Source organism: Acanthaster planci, linkage group LG05 (assembly GCF_054643075.1).
Source record: "Acanthaster planci isolate LZ-2023a linkage group LG05, COTS_SCS, whole genome shotgun sequence".
Lineage (NCBI taxonomy): Eukaryota > Metazoa > Echinodermata > Asteroidea > Valvatida > Acanthasteridae > Acanthaster > Acanthaster planci.
Window position 1 is genome coordinate 18552140 of NC_141781.1, and position 22174 is coordinate 18574313.

The 22174-nt window shown below is 42.1% G+C and overlaps 2 protein-coding genes and 1 long non-coding RNA gene across 6 annotated transcripts in view; 1 reads left to right on the forward strand and 2 right to left on the reverse strand.

Moving 5' to 3' along the window:
* LOC110988704 (uncharacterized) overlaps window positions 1-835 on the reverse strand; it is a 91640-nt gene extending 90805 nt beyond the window's left edge. Inside the window, exons 1-2 of the long non-coding RNA XR_015425130.1 lie at window positions 815-835; window positions 191-256 (exon numbers count right to left, since the gene is read on the reverse strand). This is a non-coding gene — a long non-coding RNA (uncharacterized LOC110988704). The remainder of the gene's footprint in view (window positions 1-190; window positions 257-814) is intronic.
* Window positions 836-3354: 2519 nt separating this feature from the next.
* On the forward strand, window positions 3355-17394 carry ddx49 (DEAD-box helicase 49). 2 transcript variants are annotated; one of them, XM_022252448.2, is made up of 12 exons: window positions 3359-3825; window positions 6266-6389; window positions 7603-7688; window positions 9442-9563; window positions 10485-10663; window positions 11452-11592; window positions 12911-12986; window positions 13316-13490; window positions 13964-14038; window positions 14680-14771; window positions 15768-15839; window positions 16240-17394. In XM_022252448.2, the coding sequence occupies exons 1-12, from the start codon at window positions 3639-3641 to the stop codon at window positions 16342-16344; spliced, it is 1434 nt and encodes a 477-aa protein (XP_022108140.2). In that variant the 5' UTR covers window positions 3359-3638; the 3' UTR covers window positions 16345-17394. The 2 variants fall into 2 exon arrangements, 1 of the variants encoding a protein (XP_022108140.2); XR_015425167.1 differs by lacking the exons at window positions 15768-15839; window positions 16240-17394 and having other exon boundaries at window positions 3355-3825; window positions 13964-14159.
* Window positions 17305-22150, reverse strand: tm2d3 (TM2 domain containing 3). Of its 3 annotated transcripts, none has more exons than XM_022252459.2 (5): window positions 21880-22150; window positions 20549-20871; window positions 19488-19647; window positions 18925-19000; window positions 17305-18484 (listed from the first exon to the last, which is right to left on the reverse strand). In XM_022252459.2, the coding sequence occupies exons 1-5, from the start codon at window positions 21956-21958 to the stop codon at window positions 18319-18321; spliced, it is 804 nt and encodes a 267-aa protein (XP_022108151.2). In that variant the 5' UTR covers window positions 21959-22150; the 3' UTR covers window positions 17305-18318. The 3 variants fall into 3 exon arrangements, with proteins under 3 accessions (XP_022108151.2, XP_086992645.1, XP_022108152.2); XM_087136519.1 differs by lacking the exon at window positions 21880-22150 and adding an exon at window positions 21693-21855; XM_022252460.2 differs by lacking the exon at window positions 21880-22150 and adding an exon at window positions 21675-21855.
* Window positions 22151-22174: the final 24 nt, after the last annotated feature.

Genomic DNA, 22174 nt, shown 5'->3' on the forward strand with positions numbered 1-22174 from the left:
TTACCAAGACTTAATACGAAGGGCCTATTTTAAGATTATCTCGCCCTTTCAGCTGTTCTTCCTTTTTGCTGTTTATCTTTTCCATCAGTACAACCGTGATTTGAGTCTGCATGAAAGATTAAAGTTTACTTGCAAAGCAGCCAATTGGTAAACTGAACATAAAAATATATGTAATCATTCACCAGCTTACCCTGATATTATGTGGGGTGCTGATCAAATGGAATGTCAAGTGCTCCCTGTCGTGTGAATAAGAGGCCTACAAGATTCAAAAACGCAACGAAATCTGTGCATGTAACAATAAATGTTCAAAAGAATGACGAACAATCGATCAACATGATGTTTGCAAGCCGAAATACACGTACTATTGACAAACTGTGCGTTAGGATTTCTGTACATGTATTTGGCCCATAGATGCCACATGCAACACGGCCTAAAGAACGCACGCAGTGTTCGACCACTCCAGCCACACAGTCTACATGTACACACATCACATTTAATTAACCTGACGTGTATACAATGGTCGAGAAGCGACATAATTGCAATACATGTACATGTACATTGTACACGTACATAACAGTGACGACACGGTCACCCTTGCACAATACACGTCGCGTATGACCCAACTGCAAGATCATTGGTTGGAAGTTTGGAAACTTATATGGTTCACGTTCCATTTCCAAAATGACAAGATCATGCACACTAACCCAACCAAGGTAATCTACAAATAATAATGCATCAGCTGGTTATGTGAACATAATGAAACACCAGCGAGAAACGGCCTAAAATGGAATCATTTTAGGAGAGAAAGTCTCACCTGGCGATGGCCAAGACCACGCACTGCAAAGAGGCCGTTAGGACGTACGTACGTGCGTAAGTGAATTGGCTAAGGTGTAACTAATCCGCCGCTCACACTATCTTTCGCACAACGATCGTGGCCCTCAAAGTACAGACTAAAAACATAAATATGCTATTATGGGGCGGGCCAATCTTTTTGATAGTGCTTATCAAAAAGATTATACTGTCAGAGTGTTCTAAACAAATCCTTGGGGACTAATTAGTGGTTCGTAAGCATACGACCCCAGTACGCACAAGTTGGTGTTTTGAGTAATCATGTCATCCCCAATTTTATGTCTCAGACGGTGAGTGTGCCGCATATTCTGCACGTAAAGTGTCATGTCCCTATATTATGAATTCACGAGAAAGTAACTTATTTGATTAAAGTAAAGCCTCCACCAAAATAAAGTTCAATCCATCATTTCGCTAACATCCTGCGTCAGCTCTTGCTTCCGGCTAGATGCGCAGCTGAAAACACCATATCTGTTAAACGCACATCAGGTAACCATTCTCAGGTGCAAGGTAGCCACATCCACAATAGCCACACGTCGGGCGCGCGAGTGTAGAAAGCGTCTCCGTGCCATTTAGGTACCGTAACGGGCTAGACATCGGTAGTCACCTTGTGTGGTAGTTAACACGTACATTGCACTTGGGCCGTTATACTTTGCGCGCGAGAGACAGTGAAGCCGTTGCGCCACTCTCAGCTTGCTCACGTGCGTGCCTTGTCCTGTCTGTAACCCAACATCTTGATGTTCAAGTTTCTGTACCGTGGCCGCACAACTCACTAAGCCCCTAGCGAGAAATGGATGGTATTGTTCCCAGTGTGTGACGGTAACAGTTGAAGTGTTTCGAAATGTCACATCCGCGCGCGAAGCCAGCGGCGTAGCAAAGGCATTTTCTTTGGGGGGGGGTGCCAGGGTGCCTTTATTTGCCGACTGAAAAGAATTATTCGGGGGGTGCAACACCCTCACACACACACACCCCGCTCGCTACGCCGCTGATTGCAGTTCGTTGTTGTGGAAGTCGTCGATTCCCAGTTTGTCTGAAGCAGTGCTGAGGGCTCCAATAAATTCTTCAGGTTATTTTGTCATAATTTGACAAAATAGTTGGTTAATACACGAAAGATTCTTGAAAATGTCGATCGATTGTACGTACATGTACATGTACACCTGTACATGTGCGTACTCGCGCGCGTGCCTGCTTGTTCGTGTTTATTCAATACTGCGTCACATGTTTAATCAAAGAGGCTCACGATTTGTCCGTCAAAATGATGAAGTATTTTTTCGGGAAGCACGATTGTATGATTGGCTCTAGAATATAGTATTGAATTATTCATGATGGCATAACCACATATCGCTGAGCCCCCCTGCCCCCATTTTCGTCCAAAAGTAGAAAAAAACAAAGAAAAACTTTAAACCGGGAAGATACAGACGCGACAAGGCGGTTTTTCGACTCGACAAGGACAGCTGACGCACGTACATGCATATACGTGGGGTTACGTACTGTACATGTACTGTACATGTACATTTGGGGGATGTAGATAAAATCAACTTCGTGTCTTTGATCATGGAAGAAAAATGAAGCGTAAGCAGTGTCTTTACAAAAGATTTGTTTATTTGTTTTCACCTCTAAGAAAGGCTAAACTAGGGCTCTTGTTTCAGTAGTCCTTGAAGGTAGGCCCTTTTCGCAGAGATAAAGTTGACCCCGATGGAGCCCTCCCGGAACCTGTGGATTGGAAAATTTCATAATGAGCAAAAAGTTTCAGATTTGTAATATTCGTTCAGTTATTTCAGTAGTGGGTAGGAAAGATCAAACTCAACCCCCAAAATTGAAAAAAAAAAAGTCTCCTCCTCTCAAAAAGTAAAAAAAAAATCCAAAAATTCCCTCAAACACCATATCCCTAACCTTCACAACCCAATTCGCGTACGCAGAACTAGTCGCCGTGCACACCACTTGGTTAAAAGCAAACCTCTGCAGCGAAGGGTAGCGGCGTAACACATCTTGCAGTGTTTCTGTTTCATGGCACGCACGTACTGGACAGACATGTACAGTACATGTACATATGCACGTCAGGTACATCTACTGTACATTTATTTACATATTTTTGTACGTACACGTACCTGTACGGCAGGCCCAACACCGCGCCTTAAAGCTTTGTAAAGAGCAGTACTGCATAATTCATGTTTCGCGGTGACCCCCCCCCACATAATGTGAATCATAATGGTTGTAAGTTAAGTATAAATTATCATAAGTGTACCTTTTCTGGTTGTGATACTGCTTCTACCCAAATTTCAAGGTCAGTACCTCAATAATGTTGAAAACGTAGAAGATATTAACATTAACTTGACATTATTAGTTTTTAATTGTATGAAATAAAGATTTTAGTTATTGAATACTATTCTCATATTTTAATATTTAGAAATTTATGGTAACTGATATTCTAAAACATGCGGTTTTTAGTGATGAAAGTTAATAAATAGCGTTGAGGGCGCACTATTTCTCCACCAGTGCAGTCTAGTCATGCCATCCAGTTGCTGCATGCATGCTGCACGTGTCGTCACCGATCCTCGCATGGTGCCAGTGCGTACGTTGACAGAAACTCGCACACTGGTGTCCACAAATTGCAGCTTTTCCCAGCGGTTTCATGATGTGAACAGAAGCAGTGTCCTACATTAGATCAAAGAAGATATAACGTTAAGTTAGTAAGTTACATTAGATGACAGTTGTGGCCTGCGGAGGTCTTCATAGTTCAAGTGTCTTCCGTTTTAGCCAAGGCAGCGACGATTATCAGTGATTATCAGGGGATGAGCAGGGCCATGGCAGAAGCTATGTTAGAAGATGCAGAACCCAAACCGCGCAACCCCGGGAAAGTTAAGAGGTGTTCCTTCGCTGGTCTTGGGCTACACGACTGGCTCTCTGAACAGTGTAGATCTATGGGTATAACTCAGCCAACTCCAATTCAGCAGTATTGTATTCCTCCAATTTTAAGAGGTAGGGGCAGGTTAACACATATTTTTACTCCTAAGTTCCCGAACAGTAACTACGAAGGCCTACGGAAGGGAACAGGTCAACTCGTATCTTGAACAACTCGTTGTACCTTTGACAACTCATACAGTCAACTCAACAGAACTGTACCAAATCGCACCTTTGACAACTCGGACCTCCAGTAAAGACAACTCATACACGAACAACTCGCACAGTACCTTCACATGCTTCACAGAAATCAGAGCTTATTATTGTTGTAATTAACTTGAACAATAATTTGAATTCCTAGTCATGTATTCATCACCTAATTTGCTGTTTTTGGCTATACTGCCTTCCCTACAAGCCCATGGGGTGACATTAAAAATGATTAATGTGAGACGTGTCGACATTGTGCATGTGCACACGGTCAGGCAACTGGTGCTGGTCTTCAACGTGGCCAGCAATTCCGAATCTTCACCATTGACCAGGCAATCCACTCTAATGATGGAGTGATGTCATGTTTTCATTTGTAAATTTCAGTGGTAACTTCAGTTGTCCAAAAAAGAAGAAATTTAATAAGGAGGGCAACCACTCCCCCCAAAAATTTGAAAACGAAACTAGAAACATTTCCAAAAGAAATTAAGATCTAACAATTTTCATTAAGTACACCCCCAAAAGTTACTAAACTAAACCATCATTCCCCCACAAATGTTTTCCCTGAGCCATAAGATTAAGAATAAATTGAAGTCCCCCCTCAAAAAACCCAACAGAATTTAGAGTTCAGTAAAGTCCAACCCCCCCCCCAAAAAACAGAATAATACAAGTCAAGTTGGTAAACGGTCGGGTTGTTGGACATATGTCATGTAATAAACTGACATCGCAAATGCCCGCGATAGGCACTATATGCAGACAGTCATGCTGGTGCTTGAGATCTCTCCAGGAGATTTATGAAGGTTTTCTGGTGATATGTTTATCAAATCTGATCTTACACATGCTGAAAAGAAGCAAGAGAGTTACAACTGAATCGCAAATATGAAGGTACAAGTGGTCTTAACTCAAGGTACGAGTTGTCCAAGGTACATGACGTCCAAGGTACGAGTTCTCCAAGGTCCGAGTTGACTCCAAAGCTTCCGGAGTAGTGCCTTACTGTTCAGGAAGTAGCCTACTCCCAGAACAGAGAGGCACACGTGGCAAACTCTGTGTACCCCCCTCCCCGAGTTCCAAATTTCCATTGCTTTGAAACACTATGGCATGTATGGGCTTCTGTGCCCGTTGACTGTGCCTAAACACTGCACTTTTTCAATCACATTTCGGAAAGAGTTCCATATACGGACAACACCTGATGCCCCCGTGCACAAACCTATGAGACTTATCTGAAAAACCTAAATGTTTTCTCAGTAGGCCCTAGGCCCAAATGCTCCAGAATTTTCTAAGAAGTTGTTTCACTTGTCAGCATGGTTTTCAATTTCTGACAGATGTTACAACATTTCCAGGGAACTTAGTGTTGTCCGTATTATAAGGAACTCTTTTCCCATATTGTCCCCCAAACATGCCAAAAAGCCGTCCACACTAACATGACTAAATACATCTCTCTTTAAAACGCGAGCTTAGTGGTTTTTGGACCATGGGCATTATTTGTAATAGACCTACCACATGGCTGATTATGCAAAACTGTGGAAAGGCACTGTGGGAAGAGAAAAGGGGCAATGTTTGCCCCTTTTTCCTTCCCATGATGCCTTTATACTATTGCGCAAAGTCACTCTTGCAGTATTAGCGATAAGGCTTATGTAACCAGCTATTTTTTATCAAAATCCAGAGCTATCTCTTACCATCTTTGTCTCTCATTACATGGCGATGGGCACACGTCAGCATACTGTGGCCGTTAGCTCGATGCGCACGCTGTACAAACACAGGTGCAACTATCGACAAATCAGGCAGTAAGGTCTACTCATCGCGCAAAGATCGAGCAATCGTGTACATTTCTATCGACCAATCAAGTCCAGCATGTATAAGTGTGATAAGCTGGTCAAAAGTATCGACACCAGCAACTGGTTGAGTATAGTGAGATGGATGATCAGGGGCATGTAGCCTAGTGGTTAGGGTTTGTAGTTTCTGATTTTAGGGTCGGGGGTTCGAATCCAGCAGGCAGCAGCATGCTGTAATGTTGGGCAAGTCACTTTACTCCTCCTGGGACTAAATGGGTACCTGTGAGGGCAGATATGGTTATTATGTCTAAATGCATGACATGTAGCTATTTAATTGGACCTGATAAGCAGGCACCAGGCTATGTATTCTCCCAGGGAGCTGAGATGGTTTCAGAAACGTTCAGATGTTAGCCCAATATGTAGGGATAACGATAATTTATCAGTGCCGTTGAATTACAAATACTGCGAGATACGTGGTACATGTACTTTGCACCTTATAAATGCTTTGATAATTGTACACATGACTTGTTTTTCAACTTCAGGTCAAGACTGCATCGGCTGTGCCAAGACTGGCAGCGGCAAGACGGCTGCCTTTGCTCTTCCCATCCTCCAGAAGCTAAGTGAGGATCCTTATGGTATCTTCTGCCTGGTACTTACACCAACAAGGTTTGAATATGCTTAACTGATACTTTGAGGTTGACAATCACAAGTCATTACGTCTAAGGTTGGGTCGCAGACTGTTTTCAGATGCATTGTAGCAATTCCTTTGTTTCTGTTTACCTCTTGTTGTAACCTTACTTACCTCACCCCAAATTGTGATTTGATTGACAAATAAGTTGACTTGTGATTGGTGGTGACTTACGATTTACTTGTCGGTTGATTTGTGATTGACTTGTAATTGATCAATCCAGTAAGCCCCGCCCACCGTGGGCATTTAACACTTTCTCTTTTCCCAGTGCCACACTACATTTTCCAGTTGCGCATATCATATACACGCAACAAGCTTGTCAGACTTTTGTGTATGTAGGACATAAATCACGGCTGTGAACTGGTCAGAACGCAATGGGACGGGGCTTAACGTATCTGTCTACTTGACTTGAGATTGTGAACAGTGACAAGTTACGTTGACTTGCAGTCCACCAGATTACAATGCCAATGTTGAAAAGTACATTAGGTGTGCGAGGGTTCAAATAGTTGGCATATAATTGCATCATTGCTCACTACCTAATGAAAAAAACCTGTGCTATTTATCCGCCTGGAGCAGAAGCACCCCCTCATCGTCTGAAAAGAGCCATGCTGGTGTAACTGTAATGTACATGTAAACATTTCATAGTTCCTGAACAAATGCAGTTCCGGTGTTGATTACCAACTAAAATGTTAATGTACTTACGTTACTTGCGTGCATGTGGATCTCATGACAGCGTGCGGGGCCGGAACGTGTCGCTCGGAATCAGCATGAATCGGCAATTGCAATAAAATAAAAATGTATTACTCATCTACCAAAAATGAAAATTACGTTAGCACAAGCCAATAGTTATCAAGATCAATAGTTAAAACTACATAATTATTAAGATGAAGATGACCACAGGAGACAGTTCTGACCAAAAGGAACGTCCGTTGCTAAGAAAATTGTACCCTGTCTTGGTCCAGCTTGAGGCTCATGCAGCTAGACTTTGGGGGTAAAAACTAACCATAGGTCTCTTCATTTCTCTAAATTTCATAGCAAGAAAATGGTAGACTTGAATCTGTTATCTCCTACACTGACAGTGTTCATGTTCACATGAATAATCCCGATGATCTTACATGCTGAATTATTTGTGCAATAATAATTTGTGTATCATAATCTTTACATGTATGATATGAATTCGTTTTTCCTCAGGGAGTTGGCATTCCAGATAGGGGACCAGTTCCGTGTCTTGGGAAAACCAATTGGAGTGAGAGATTCTGTGATAGTTGGAGGGTTTGGTATGTTTACAGTACAGGTCAGAATTTTAGCTGACACGTTAACATGATCAGTGAACCTGACACGCTGTTCTTTTTGTTTTGGATTGTGAAAGTTGTTCAGCTACTACAAAACTTTTTCCCAAATGTAAGCTTTGAATTTTAAACTCACGGGATCGACTGGAGTGATGACAACGCTTTTCTTGCTGGTTCTAATGCTAGATCGGTTTTTAGCAATTCCAGATTGTGCAAGAAACTTTGCACAAATAAACAGTAACCACAAAAGAAATCCATTCCTCAGCCAGAACTGTTATAACAAGCTGATTTTACAATGAAGTGTTTCTTATTTTATGGAAATTTAGTTCATGTATCAGAATTCTAGTAAATTAAAAACACCCACTGAACTTGCATAAATTTTAACTTGACTTTTTTATTTGCTGCCACATGTGCCGCGACCATGCCGTGACGAAGCAATCACGAAACTACAACCACCCCAGCGCTTTCATCCCAATCACCAATCATAAATCAAAACAAGTGTATTGCATATTCATTTTGATACAGCGCCAACAAATGCAAAGCTACAGCCTTTACAAGTCACACGACATGCATATTTATGAAGTTCACATGGGTGCTACTTTGTCCGTTGTGTGCAGCCAGTACATGAACGTCGCTAGCGCTAGTGGAGACCTGACTTCCTTTCATTTTAGTTCGATCTTTGCCATTCAGTTTGATCCTAATGTCGTCACAATCAGAGTGATTTTTAGGTAGGTTTGCCAGCTAAAAGGTCGAAAACTGATGGGAAAAATCCCCACCCCACATAAAATTTATATTCACGCGAGTTTGAACACACTGAGCTAAAGTGTGTATGCTAGAATCGCCGCTTAGGGGGCTGTCTTGACTAAAATTTGGCTAGTGGACCGGCAAGGTTTATATTTTGTGGATTTCTCTCAAAATACTTTTCCCTAATATAGCAAAGGTTTTGTCATAAAAACTGCTAGTTATCGTCTCGGTTGAAAAATTGATTTCACGCTCGAATATTTTCTGTGCCTGATTCAGAAGTTTTGGGAGCACATCAGACATAAACCAAAAAGTGTTACCTGCATGGCACTTTCATTGATCCTGCATGGACAAACAAAACGCTTTATCTTCAAAAATGCTTTTGTGATGCCTGCTACATACAAGGTAAACTACTGACAACATTTCCGTGGAATTTGAAGATAACTTGAGCTGCAGTCAAACTGAATACTTTTTGTTGTGGGAAACTAGGAAAATGACCGCTCTGCTCAACAATGGCCTGGCTGTTCTGGAATTTGCGTGTAGCGTGTGCTACTCGGCAGATCGGATTGTGGTGTTGGCATTCTCTGTTATGCAGGGGTCAGCGTGTTTCCTGTTTGTGGTTAACTCCTTTCGTGTCTGTTTGACTCGATACAAGCTGACACGCTAAGCATGATTGCGTGTCGGCTAAAATTCTGACCTGTACTGTATATCAAGTTTTTATTTACCAAGAACTTTTTTTATTGCATATACCTGTAACGTAACATACAAAGTTTCCATTTTTTTATCTGGGTTCTGTTAGGCATTTCTAATCATTTTAGATTTTTAGTTTTCATTGTATTTTTTGAATGTGTAAATTTTCCATACATAATAGGCACATTCTGACATTTGCAAACTGCATGCAAAAGACTAATTTTAACAAACTTCTTTGCAATCTTTTTGATTTGCTACCATTCTGTTCCCCCTCCAAACATTCATGCCTTGCCCCCTTGCTCTTGGTCAGACATGATACGGCAGGGCCTCGAGCTGTCCAAGAAGCCCCATGTGGTCATCTCAACTCCAGGCCGGCTGGCTGACCACATCAAGAGCACCGACACATGCGATCTTCGAAAAATCAAGTTCCTGGTAAGTATGAAACAGAATGATCCAACACTTGAACAAGCCAAGATCAGTTTGACTGAATTTGATAACATTTATTCACTTGTATACCTCCTTCTATATGTTTATACATGTATGTATTTATTTGCACTTTTTACAAGCCACAGATGAAAATTTTAAAGTTTGATGACAACAAGGCTGTTATTTGGCTACCTGGACAACCATGTCCCTTATGTTAATTGCCATCCATGCCACATATCCATACGCATGCTCATGCTCATTTACACCAATACTTGAAATCTGTTTTGTGTGCCTTCACACTATGGAACATTACTGGAACATTCAATATAACAGGACTATTGACATCCTCTGTCGGTACATGCATAGTACATGTAAATCTCTCTAAGATAGACCGTTTAGCTTGTTAGTTTGGAATGTTTCCATGCGTCACTGAATGAGTCAAGTTTAATATGCCTCGGTGTACGTTCCTTTACATACGGTACTTCATTGTCTGGTTTTTACGAAAACTCAATGCACAGAATCTGGATAGGTTTGATTGAAAACGGTACAAAGAGAAAGTCACTACTTGTACATTTTCCGAACTTCTGCTCAATGAAAATGTTGCCCTGCTATTTTGTGCCAGAAAAATAACCACGGAGCACCCACATATGCGCATGTACATTTCACCGAGATGGAAAACCACTGGCTATCAGCAATGATGCTTTTGCCACTTTGTGTTTAAAACGTGGAATTTTCAGAATGAAGCTGCTGTGAGGGAGACTATTTTGGAATGCACTGTAAGGAAACAAAAAATCGGGAAAACCGTGTGCCACATTTTTTTAGCCTCTGGCGGTAACATGCTGTACGTGTTGATGCATTACATTGGGGCAGTCGCTCTGGAGCGACCATTCTTCGCTTCAAAGACTTCCATGAAATCCCGTCCGGCAGGTTCTGGATGAGGCGGACAGGTTGCTGGAGGGCAACTTTGGTCCCGACCTGGAGGTCATCTTCGACGCCATCCCAACGGTCCGGCAGACCTTGCTTTTCAGCGCCACCATCACCGATACCATGAAAGAGCTACAGAAGGTGTCCATGAGCAAGCCCTTCTTTTGGATGTCCAAAGCCCCGTGAGTAAAATGTCCCCAGCTGGTGCAAAGTGTATACGACTTGAAGGTGTCTGGATGTAGCAGTGGCATGAAGCTTTGCAGTAGCCTCACGTGAAATCTCTTCCGTAAGTGAATGAGGTTCTGAGGAGGTCTGGTAGACTCAACATTGCAGACCTTATGCCCTGTCCATTGTCAGAAGTCAGAGTGTGCAAATGATTCTGTAATTTTTAAGCCCACATGTGGCCGACACAGGACAAGGCTGCTATTTGAAGTGGGCAAATGTTGAGCAAAAGTTTTACCAAACCAAATCGCACCATACTCCAGAAAGGCTAATTGCAAACCCAATGATGTCTTGAACGCTGTTATCAACTTGTTAATTGTGGTTTGTTCTTTTACAAGTTTGATTGGAACTGAATACCTGTTTCCCGTGCAGTCAGGTACCTTTGGAACTAAGCAACGGGCACACATTTGTCATGTTATGACTCCGCCACCAGATAGCCAGTGTTACTGCACCATGCCATGCTATGTAAAGTAAAATATTTACAAGAAGACCTTTTTGGCTTTTTTGCCTACAGAAACAATATTTTTATTTCAGGTTTGTTGGCAAATGATCAGTTCAAAGTTTTCCTGTTTTAAAACAAAGTTTTTTTTATAATTTTTGAAGGTTTTACATAAGTAACTGCTAAGGTGATCATGGTCAGTCGTGTATTCAGGTACACATCACAGTCTGGGCACTTGCCAACATTGTTAATCCTTCGGGCGTTTTTGGAGGATTTTTGAGGATTGAGGGTTGTTTGTGCTCTTTGAAGTGTGGTGACAGTTGAGCAGTTGGACCAGCGATATTGCATCACACCAGCCCAAGTCAAGGATGCCTACCTGATGCACATTGTCCACCAATTCTGCTCCGAGGATGAGAAGAGATCAGTCATGATATTCACCAGCACGTGCAAGTACGCTACTTTCACTGACTAACTTACCTTCTCACATGTTTTACCCTTCCCCTGCCAGACGCAGCACAGTGCATCGGGCAAACAAGTCTGATGCACTGGGCAATCAACAGCAGCCAGACAAACTGGTCATGTTGAGACAATAGGAGCTAGTCCCATTGCACAGTTCCACTGTTGGATGTTGTGGTGACTGGCGACCACAGACTCCCAGGCTGTTTGGCGTCAGGGAGAGTTGACCTGTTGCATCTTGTTACAATGGGCAGGCGAGCCACTTTGACAAATGATGCTGACTGATGTGTCTGGTAGGGTTTCTAGCAGGCATAGCCTGGAGTGTCAGGGTTAATGAATTAAGGAGCATTCAGCCCATAGCTGAAGCCAGCCATGATGTTTTCCTACTTCAGTAGGATTTCAGAAATATTTTCTCTGCTTTTATTGCCTTTTCCTCCAATTTCCACGTTCTGTACTATTGTCATTATACTTTGGGGGGTCTGGTGTGGATCGTTCCTTCATGGTCAAATATTATGCCTGTAAAGCCAACAATTCGGTTTTGATGTAATTCATTGCTGTGACGAAACGTGAGAACAAAGTATTAAAAACATCTAGGAGTTTGCAGTGAGAAACTGGGCCAATTTGGGGTTGTACTGGGATGCCGGCATTATTTATGAGTCCGTTCAAAGTCATATTGCTTGGTGAATTTCTACCATTTTCACTGCTGATCTAGTTTTCAAGCAGCATCAGGCCACCGGCTTCACTTTGTAGTTGCTTCCGGATTCTTGCTGCTCTGATTATAATATGAGAGATGAAGTGTTAACAGTTGTGGGCAGCCGCGGCAAGGAACAGTTAAATGGTGTCCAGTTTGGACTTGTATCAACCCCGTGTTTGTGTAGAAGAGATGGTGTGTTGTTACAAAGCAGTACTATTCCTTTGGTGGGGATTGAAATGGGGTGGTCCTACATGTATGCCAACAGTACAAGAAATACTGCACGTACAAGTTACATTTGATCACAAGAAAGTGAAAGGTGTAATCTTTGCATTTTCAGTTGTGGAGGATAATTTCCCTGGAAAATTCAAAAGGATGGTAACAACTGCCTTTTTTGAATCAGAAATAATCATGCTGATGTATATTTATGATTGCAGTGTATGCACCAGTGACCTCATTCTATCCCACCAGTGCATTGCAGTAAACCGTTTGAAACATCATCGGTACATAGGGCTATTAGCTTAATTTAACCATAATTGGCAGATTTACTTCATTGTATGGGCTGAGTGTATGTTCCGCTGATGCCTTAAACCTGCAGGAATTTTTTTTTCTCTGCTCAAGGTATTGCCACATGTTAGCCATCATGCTGAGGGAAATGGGCCTACCGTGCGTCAGCCTTCATTCACTGGTCAAACAGGTAATCAAGTTCAACTCACCGTGTAGGTAGGTAGGTGAGCTTTGAGGGAACAGGACCGGCAACTGTCCCTCTCTCTCTCTCAGAGTTGGCGCGCCTTCTGCCAAATGTTTTGTCTTTGGGGTGTGATTGCACCCCCCCTCAAAACACTTGTCAGTCTGAGAAGTGGCTGGCTTTTGCTTTTTTGGTTTACCTTTCTAAGAACTTAATAATATTTCTTTAATATATTAGTTCTATTGCAGTAATGGGGGGCAGAGAGAGCTGATTACACATAACAGTGTAAACTCGACTTCACTCTGACCCATCTGATTATTATCGTTCCGATAATACAGAGAACAAGGTTGGCCGCATTGGCAATGTTCAAGTCCAATCAAGTCCGTGTTCTGGTTGCCACTGACGTGGCCAGCAGAGGGCTAGATATACCCACGGTGCAGTTGGTTATTAACCACAACATTCCAGCGTCACCGAAAGACTACGTGCATAGAGTCGGTCGCACAGCTAGAGCAGGTAAGCCTTGTGAAGTCAGCGTTTCTCCAATTTTGGACTACGCCACAACTTGTACCAAAACTCCTGTTCACTTAATGTTTCCGTGTGTTGAAACATGGTGGATTTTGCAGTCTGGTTTATATGTTTTACGTGTGAGTGTCACAGTTGGAGAGTGATTTTAAGACTGATTCTCGCCTTTGAGCATTTTCTTTATTTTTGTTATTACGGTAGCTCCACCATTGAGCATGGCCTGTGTCTCACTGACTGACTCCAAAACACCAAGAACCTCAGGCTTATTTTGTTTGGTAGGACACGATCTTCTCTGGGAAGTCTTCTGTTCCCGATCGGCAGTTATTTTTTACAGTTCACACTATTCATCAGCCATGCATTTCAGGCCAATGCATCCAACGATGATCAAAATGAGATAGCAAATGGCACAGGTAACTTGCAAAGCGCAGCACGTGTAATCATTTATTCTGTTTGTTTTGCCTTAGGAAGAGGAGGCATGGCGATATCTCTTGTGACACAGTTTGACGTGCAGCTGATCAAGGCCATCGAAAAACTCATCAGTGCGTAATAAGAATGAAAGCAACAGGACCTGTTGCGATGACTCCTCACTTTGTTTACAAACGAGTGGGCTTTTCTGTGGCACCAGTAGGGGTCCATGGAGCGTTATTGGAAAGCACACCCGTGAGCAAAGTGCAGAGGTCTTGCAAGTGTGGCATTCTGTAGTTCAAAGGCCTTTTCTTTGCGTGTGACTTACACTGCATGTGGTCTTGTTGATGATAGCTCTTGACAAATTGTGACTTTTTTTCAAATTTTTTTAATACGCATGTCCTGAAATTAATCCTGCAAAGTATTTTGTCAATGAGGATAAAGAAACACAATTGTGAAGCCTCTGTCCTGAGGAAAGTCTTATGTTAGGCTGTTGAAGTTTATGAAAAAAGACCGCACCTTAAACTGCGAGTATTGTGTTGACGAGACGGCACGAGCAGGCTTGATCATTAAGTGGTCAGGCCAATTTGACGAGACGGCACGAGCAGGCTTGATCATTAAGTGGTCAGGCCAATTTGTCAAGGTCGCCGCTCGTCACAAATCATTCAACACACAGCAGATTGAGGCAGTGAGTATTAATCTTCTGCAGCATTTCTCCACAATTCTCATTAATTAAAAGCTTTGGTGCATATATTTTTTCAATGTTTTTGTTCAGACACCAAGCTGACAGAGTTCAAAGTAGACGAAAAGAAGAACGTAATACCAATTCTGAATGAGGTGGCCCTGGCAAAAAGACAAGCGGAAATGGTAATGACAGGAAAGACTACAGTCACCTTAGCTTCACACCACACCTCGTAACAAGTAATTTTATTCTTTCTAAGCAAGGCTCTGAGGAATAGTACCGTGATACCAGACTGGTCTCCACCACATTTTTGCGTTTTTATTACCCAAAAAGTACATGTTTATCTGTAAATATTTTGACATTAACCTATCTCAGAACAAAGTACAACTGTTTGTTGATCAGTTGCCAATACCAATGAGAAATGTGCTCTGTGTCTGTTGTCGAAAAAAATGCCTCTAAACTTGGTTTATGCCTTGGTTTATTTCAGGAAAGTTTTTTTGGGGGGGGGTGTTGTACAGTGCTAAAATTGCTTCATCTTGCTTCAGGTTGCTATTAGAAACCGTGGTTCCATGGGTACTTGATTGTTGGCGAACTCAAAACACCTGCACTGCCCTCAAATCTTGTGTAGGTCAACACAGGTGTTGGAGAATGCCACAGATATTTCAGGAATAACTCCACAAGCTGCTGTTATTTTAGCACATTGCTTGGCTGTGACTTTTTTACCTCTGTCAGGTATTTGAAGCTCAAGGCATAGACCGATTCGCCGATTCCATTACTTGCGGTGTCCCCGTTATTCAGGCAGGCATGCGTAAACTTCATGTGTGCGTGACTTTGGTTAGCAGTGCGCTCCCATAGGCCGAGGAAGCATTTCAATGGGCATCTCATTTGTACATGCGTGTAGGGGACACCGCAGTAATGGCTCATGATTCTCGTCACCAAATTGGTCACTAGACCCCTGGCAGCTGGTACTCGGTAATGGTTCCTTTAACATGGCAAGGAACAATTGAAAAAACATGAAATGCAATCCCCCTGCTGTCCTAGATGGCTGCAAAAGCTCAAGCGCTCAGACTTAGACCTGCTTGTAGTTCTAGACACAGAATTGAGATGCATATCCCTAAAGAATTTACAAACCGTGCAGTTTTTGTTAGTTTTATTCATACAGACTTTCTTCTTCTTTTCAGAAACTTGAGGAGCTTGATTTTGGGGAGAAGAGAGCCATTAACAAGCGAAAACAAATGATTCTAGAGGGCAAGGTCAGATGTCAACTGCTTTGTAAATGTTATTATTTGTGGTTTCAAGTTGTGTATTTAGGAATTTGGCAACGCTTTACAGGGCATTCCTAATGGCCCCTTTAATGGCAGAAAGCACTGTTTAGCTTTTGGTTCCATAGAGAGGTTATCAAGATGCTGGCAGGGGCCACCATAAACCTCCAGTTATTGCCTTAGCGCAGTCGCGAATTTTACATAAAGTCCATGGCATTTTAGAAAGTGCGTTGCATCAAGAAAGGGTGAACTAGATTTAAAATATTGGTCAGAATTTAGGGGCTTTTTCAGCTGTCACCCTTTCAATACTCCAATTTAAACTGGTGAGATACCAACTGGTGGGCTTTTTAAGTTACATGGTTTCCATTTTTTTGTACTTCCTATGTTGCAGGATCCAGACGAGGAGGAAAAGAAAAAGCACAAACTGCTGAAGAAGAGACGGAGAGAGCATCAGAAAGGAGAAGGTGCTTCTACGTCCACAGCTGCTGTGTCATGACAACATTCTCCAGTGTAATACACCTGGCCTGACGAACACCATGAAAGATGCCTAGAGGAATGGACCATCTTCCATGCACCCAAAGAACCACAATCACCGGTTGTTGGCACACCACTGAATTCAAAAGCTTGGGGTCCCAAGTCGTAATACCGTTTGAGCACAAGTAACCCCACTCCGGTAACAAACACAGAAACGAAGGGGGGTGGGAATGGCTGAAATGCCTCCAACATTGATACGTGTACTTCTCACCCACCACCCCTCAAGACACACCAGCTTAGTGCTCGTCAGTGATTTGCAAAATCACCCATGCATACAGCACACTAAATGTCTGTGCAGAAGCACACCGCATGGGAGATAGTCACTTGATAAGGAAGCCCCCCCTTTCATGTTCATGAAGACGCATTCCTCGTGCATAATCACTTTCCTCCATGGGAAAAAAACTTGATAGAGCATTGGCTCCAAGAAGTGAAATCACTGGCCTCAGTGTTACAACTCCACAGACAGTAAATTTGTAACGGCTCTTCAACGATTTGAGACTGGTTCGGAAAAAATTCCATATACGGGCGCCACTTGACACCCTACGCACAAGCCTTATGGAAAAAGGTCTTGAACAAAGTGTTTTAAAGTGAATACCTCAATATTTTCACAGCTAAATTGGACAGTTTTTAGAGGTGGTTGCTTTGAGAAGGCTAACAGGTCACTGCGGGGACAAAATCAGTGACGTCTGTATTATGGAACTCTTTACACTGGTTCCCTCAGCACATTCCAATGGATGGGTATGGGAACCAGCACGTGGTTTCACTTGTTCATCATATTTATGCAGCTGGGAATGACCAAGAAGCTGTTCATATATTTTACATGAAGATATATCGGTAAAGATACAAAAGATAAAAAAAATTTCACCTCTAGCACACTACATGTAAGATTTTAAGGACACTAAGCAGTTTGTCTAAATACATGTATAATAAAATGGTTCTTTTAATGTATGTTCCATATGTCCTTTGTACAGAATAAATTATTCATGAGGAAAGCTTCATGATGAAAAAATTACTTTACATGTATTTACAGTGTGATATTTGTACAATAAGTGTTAACATCCGCAAAAGGGTTTTACCACATTTTGTCATTTCTATCTGCAGAGCTGAAGTGCAGCTCATTCATCGGGATGGGTTTATGAACTAATAATTCTGCAGATATTGCAAATGTCTCTCACAGTCAATGGACGTACATGTAAGCTTGCATGGGCAATTCTTGATTTACACTACATCTAATGTCTTCAAAACCAATTTGATGAAACTTCTTTTTAATTCACAAAAGCTTTTCAAACCAAATGGCTTTCACCGATAGAGAATTCATCTGTATCATTTTACCAATACATGTAGTCTCAATCTTTTCAAATTCAATGACCAGCGTGCTGGAAATGTGCTTCACTGCTTGAATGACTCAAGGTACCCAGCCTGGTGTGAAGTGAGAGGTTCTGAAGAGATCTCTAGTGATTAGAATGAGGAGCAAACCTCCCCTGTTTAAAAAGCAAAACTCCACTGATGATATAGACATTCACTTCACTTAGGCTACCTGCTAGTTTCTTGCAAAACCTTTCCGCTTGCTGCAGAATTGCGCGCCCAGGAACATCAGTCTGTGCTAGCATCACTACCACAAAAATCACGCATCTTTGCCCAAATCCCTCCCTGGCCTGTTTACTGACTGCAGAAATTTCTGAGCAGAAAGCTTAGCCCCTGAAATTTGGCCCAGCTGGCTGATTTGCACAGCAACAGATCCTCCATGACTCCATAGTATTCATGCAATAGCTTGGAATGCAATCATGTCAAAATGTTTTTCTGTGGTGGAATAGTTCGGCAGCACGTCATTGATAAAAACATTACCACTGTTCAGCATGAGTACCCAGTTGATAGTCACAAACAGATGCACCGTGTCTTGCTTCCTGCTCATTTTACCCTCCACTACTGTTGCCCTTCATATGTAGTAGGAGCCATCCTCTGGCCCCACGTAACCCACGGCTATGAGCACAACATCGACCAGCGTCCAGACACCCAGCCCGCCAAAACTGAAGAGTTTGCCCAGACCCTGCCGCCAGTAGCCCAGGTAGAACCTGTCTGCGCCAAAACCACCTAATGTAATGCTGGAAAGACAAAAACAGTATGATCAGAACATTTCTCACCGGGAATGGCTACAGAAGCCCATAACAACACTGTGAGTAATTACGCAAGTGTTTAACAAAGGGGTTTTTCATGAGAATCTGTAAATCTGTGACAAGTCATCCAATCTCCAATTAGAAGTTATTTTTCTGTGCAAACTTTGCAAACGATGCTTCAGCAAAAGCTTTATTTCACTGACTGTGGATCAGCAGGCTCATGCAGCAGCACGTATGAAAGGGGGAAAGGCACTTGGCAGAGGAGATTGCACTCTGACAAAACATGTTCACCTCTGGCCAATCTTTTCAAAAGCAATGACAGTCTTACTGCTGCCCGATCTGGCCGAAAACAGGCACCCAGTTCCAATAAAACCTAAACATGAATTTCAAGCAAATCCCAACAGTATATGAGTAAAGCATTCATGTACCTGAAAGTAAGAGCCGTGGTCCACCGGTACCCCGACGTCCAGTTACACCGGTTTCTTCTGTAAAACTTCCTCTGACCTGCAAGGCATACGACACATTGAGGAATCTGAGGATTTTTTGCAGCTGCAATCTGACTGAATAATTTTTGCGATCTGGAACTGGGAAAACGACTATATTACATGTAGGTGTAGAGATCTCAATGGTCGAGTTGTCCTAACGGACGAGTTGTCCGAAGTCAAGTTGGCAAACGGTCAAGTAGTCCCGACATCCTTTCAATGGCCTTTAAAATCAGGCACACTAAGTAATAGTACCATTCTTGTCATTCTTGAGTGATCACAATATTAGTACAAAATGATACCTATTTCAACCAGACCTTTAGAGTTTCAGTTTTCAGTAAATTGAACTTCAATTTGAAAGTTTTGCAGAGCATTTTAAACATTGGTAGAATAACCAATTTTCAAAATCTCAAAAATCAATTGAAATTACCCCCAGTGTAAGTTTGCAGCTGTTTCCTCAATCAGCCAAAACATACATTCATACATGTATGATGTCACAGTTATATTACCTAAACAGAGGACATCATCGTTGATAGAGCAGTTGACCCGAACCATGGTGGGCGGGTTGCTGTTGACCCTGCAGTTGGTGTTATGGGTACAAGTGTGTTCGCTGGCATCTGACTGATAGCAGTACCGACATCGGAACCGTTTCATAAAAACTTGGTCTCCCTAGGACGGAAACAAGTCCAAGGTGCTTAAAAATTGAAGAAAGTGACTGGTAACCTTAACAATAGCCACTGTCAGCAAGGCAAAACGAGTTTGGGAGCCTGTGGGGCACTGTCACCATTGCTGTGGGTGATACGCACAGCAGAAGAAACACTCACTGTTGAGGCAATCATAGCTAGTAACAGACACTGAAAAATGCTGACTTACCAAGTCACGCACGGGAGGCGTGTGTCACTCACCTCAGAGCTTATTTACATGTTCACGCACTAAGCAAATCTAATCACAATTTTATTGTGATGAAAAACATATTACCTTTTCGTCTGAAACCGAATAAAAGGCTTTTTGTTTGGGGTTTTTTGGTCTATCCGTTTCTGGTTGACTAGACAAAAATGTGCACGTGCATACGACGACAGAAACATGGTTCTCATGTTGGTCACAAAAACATCGTACCCAGGGCTGGTATAATAGTCTATGCAGCTGCGTAGCATGGATTTGCCAAACCCTGGGACCGATCGTACATGTAACTGTGGGACGCATTTAAGATGGAAATGGAATTCATCTCCGGCATTATAGTATCACACTCCCAGCAATGTGCAGTGTCTGGACTCGGGCTTTCCCCTCCTGAAGTTGGAATCATGGATGTTGCCAGAAGAGCGGCAAAGCTCATCAGTGGCAAACTGACAAACCAATGGTGGAAGGAGAGTCAATTTGAAGGTATTCTCACATAAATTGGTGATTTTCATGACTTCCTTTCTTTCCTGTTTCTTTTTTTGTTTTCTTTATCTATTCCAGGGTAGGGCAAAAGGACACCCCCAATGACACTCAGGGTCCTTATCAGGTTGTCAATTTGATCCACTCACTCAAATGACGGACCTGAGAAGAGACAAGAGCACATGACACTTACTGTGCAATTCAGGTCTGGTTTGGGAGAGCAGGTCACGTTGTACTCTCGTCCATACACGCACGACGAATTCAGCTGACAGTCCAGACACTCGACACTCAAGTTGGTACAGTTGACCAAGCTGGGGCAAACGGCCAGATAACTGGGCATCGCCGTGCTGGACACAGCCTGGGTCGTTGGCTGTGCTGTGGTCAGGTCCGCTTCTTGACTGGGACTGCTGTCATTTGAGGCAGTGGTCATGTTAGCAATGGACTCTTTGGTGCTAGCCGGGGGATTGGATTCTGTTTGCTGTGGTGTAGGTATATCAAACTTGGTGGTGGTTTCCCCTAAGGGAAGATTGAAAAAAAGAATATTGAAACAACCAGCATTCCTTATTCTTTACGCACTTGTTCAATTAGTCTGTATTATCACATTGAGGTTGGAAGGGTTTTCTCTAGAACCAAAATATAGCTGATACAAAAGTCTACACCTGAGGGTCATGTTTATAAACCAATAAAAATTACTTTTAGAAAACAGATAGTTTGAACTTAAAGGAACAAAATAAATACATGTATATAGGGTGAGTAAATAATCAAAAAGTTAAAGAAGCAAAATGGAACAAACAGAATATAACATACTAAATTTGCTAAGGCAGTGAAAAAAATTAAACTCCTCCTGATGAGATCACGTTGTAACTTAATCATACATGTGGGAACGAGGAAAATTGGAGTAAAAATGTACGATTTGCATAAACATACTTTTAAAAATACAAGAAATATGCATAATATTTATCATATCAACATTATCTGAATGTCATGAATGTAGGTAAACGCAAACAAACTTTAATGATAAACTTCATCAGAAGAGTAAAACCACACTGGAATATCACTGTGACCACAAAAAGAAATGTGTCTAGGCCTAATTACAATGATAATGACGTGAACATTAAAAACAACCAAAAAAATTAAAAGTGTAAGCTCAGCTTCAGTTCTCAGACTTTAGGCCTAGCTATTATCCTCCGACTTTAATTGCACGAAGGTCTTTAACAAAAGCTTCTTCCCCAGAACAATTGAAAACTGAAAATATACTAGCCTATGTCTTGGACATACGGTAGAATAAACCAAAAGTGACTGACAAACGTAACACAAACAAACATGACGAAGCCCACCGTCAGGCCTGAGCAGATTATCGATCATGTCGACGAGCTACGGTACACCAGGCGTGCCAGGCACACGTAGGCCTCGCTACATCATGCTAATAAATAAGTTTTTAAAACTTGAGTGAAACAAACAAGCAGAGGTGTCCTAACATAACCTGAAAGTAAGGACTGCTGTAAATACTAGTGTCCAATTCACCTTGTCCACACACTTTAATCGCACAGGAAATTAAGATTAAAAACGAGCAGTAACGAAGCCAGGAGGAAGTCGCTGCCATGTTGATCAAGAATGTGTTACCCTTTTAAAAACACTGCCAGTTTAAGAATATCGAAAAATTTGCAAATGGTATAATGTGGGAGTATTAACAGCGTGATAATTAATAATAAAAACGGCTGTTTGTGGTTAATTTTCATTGTAATAGCGTATTTTGGAATAGAAAGAACGATAAAAGTGAAAAGGAACTACAACATGGTGTTTGCAAAAAGTTTTTGGC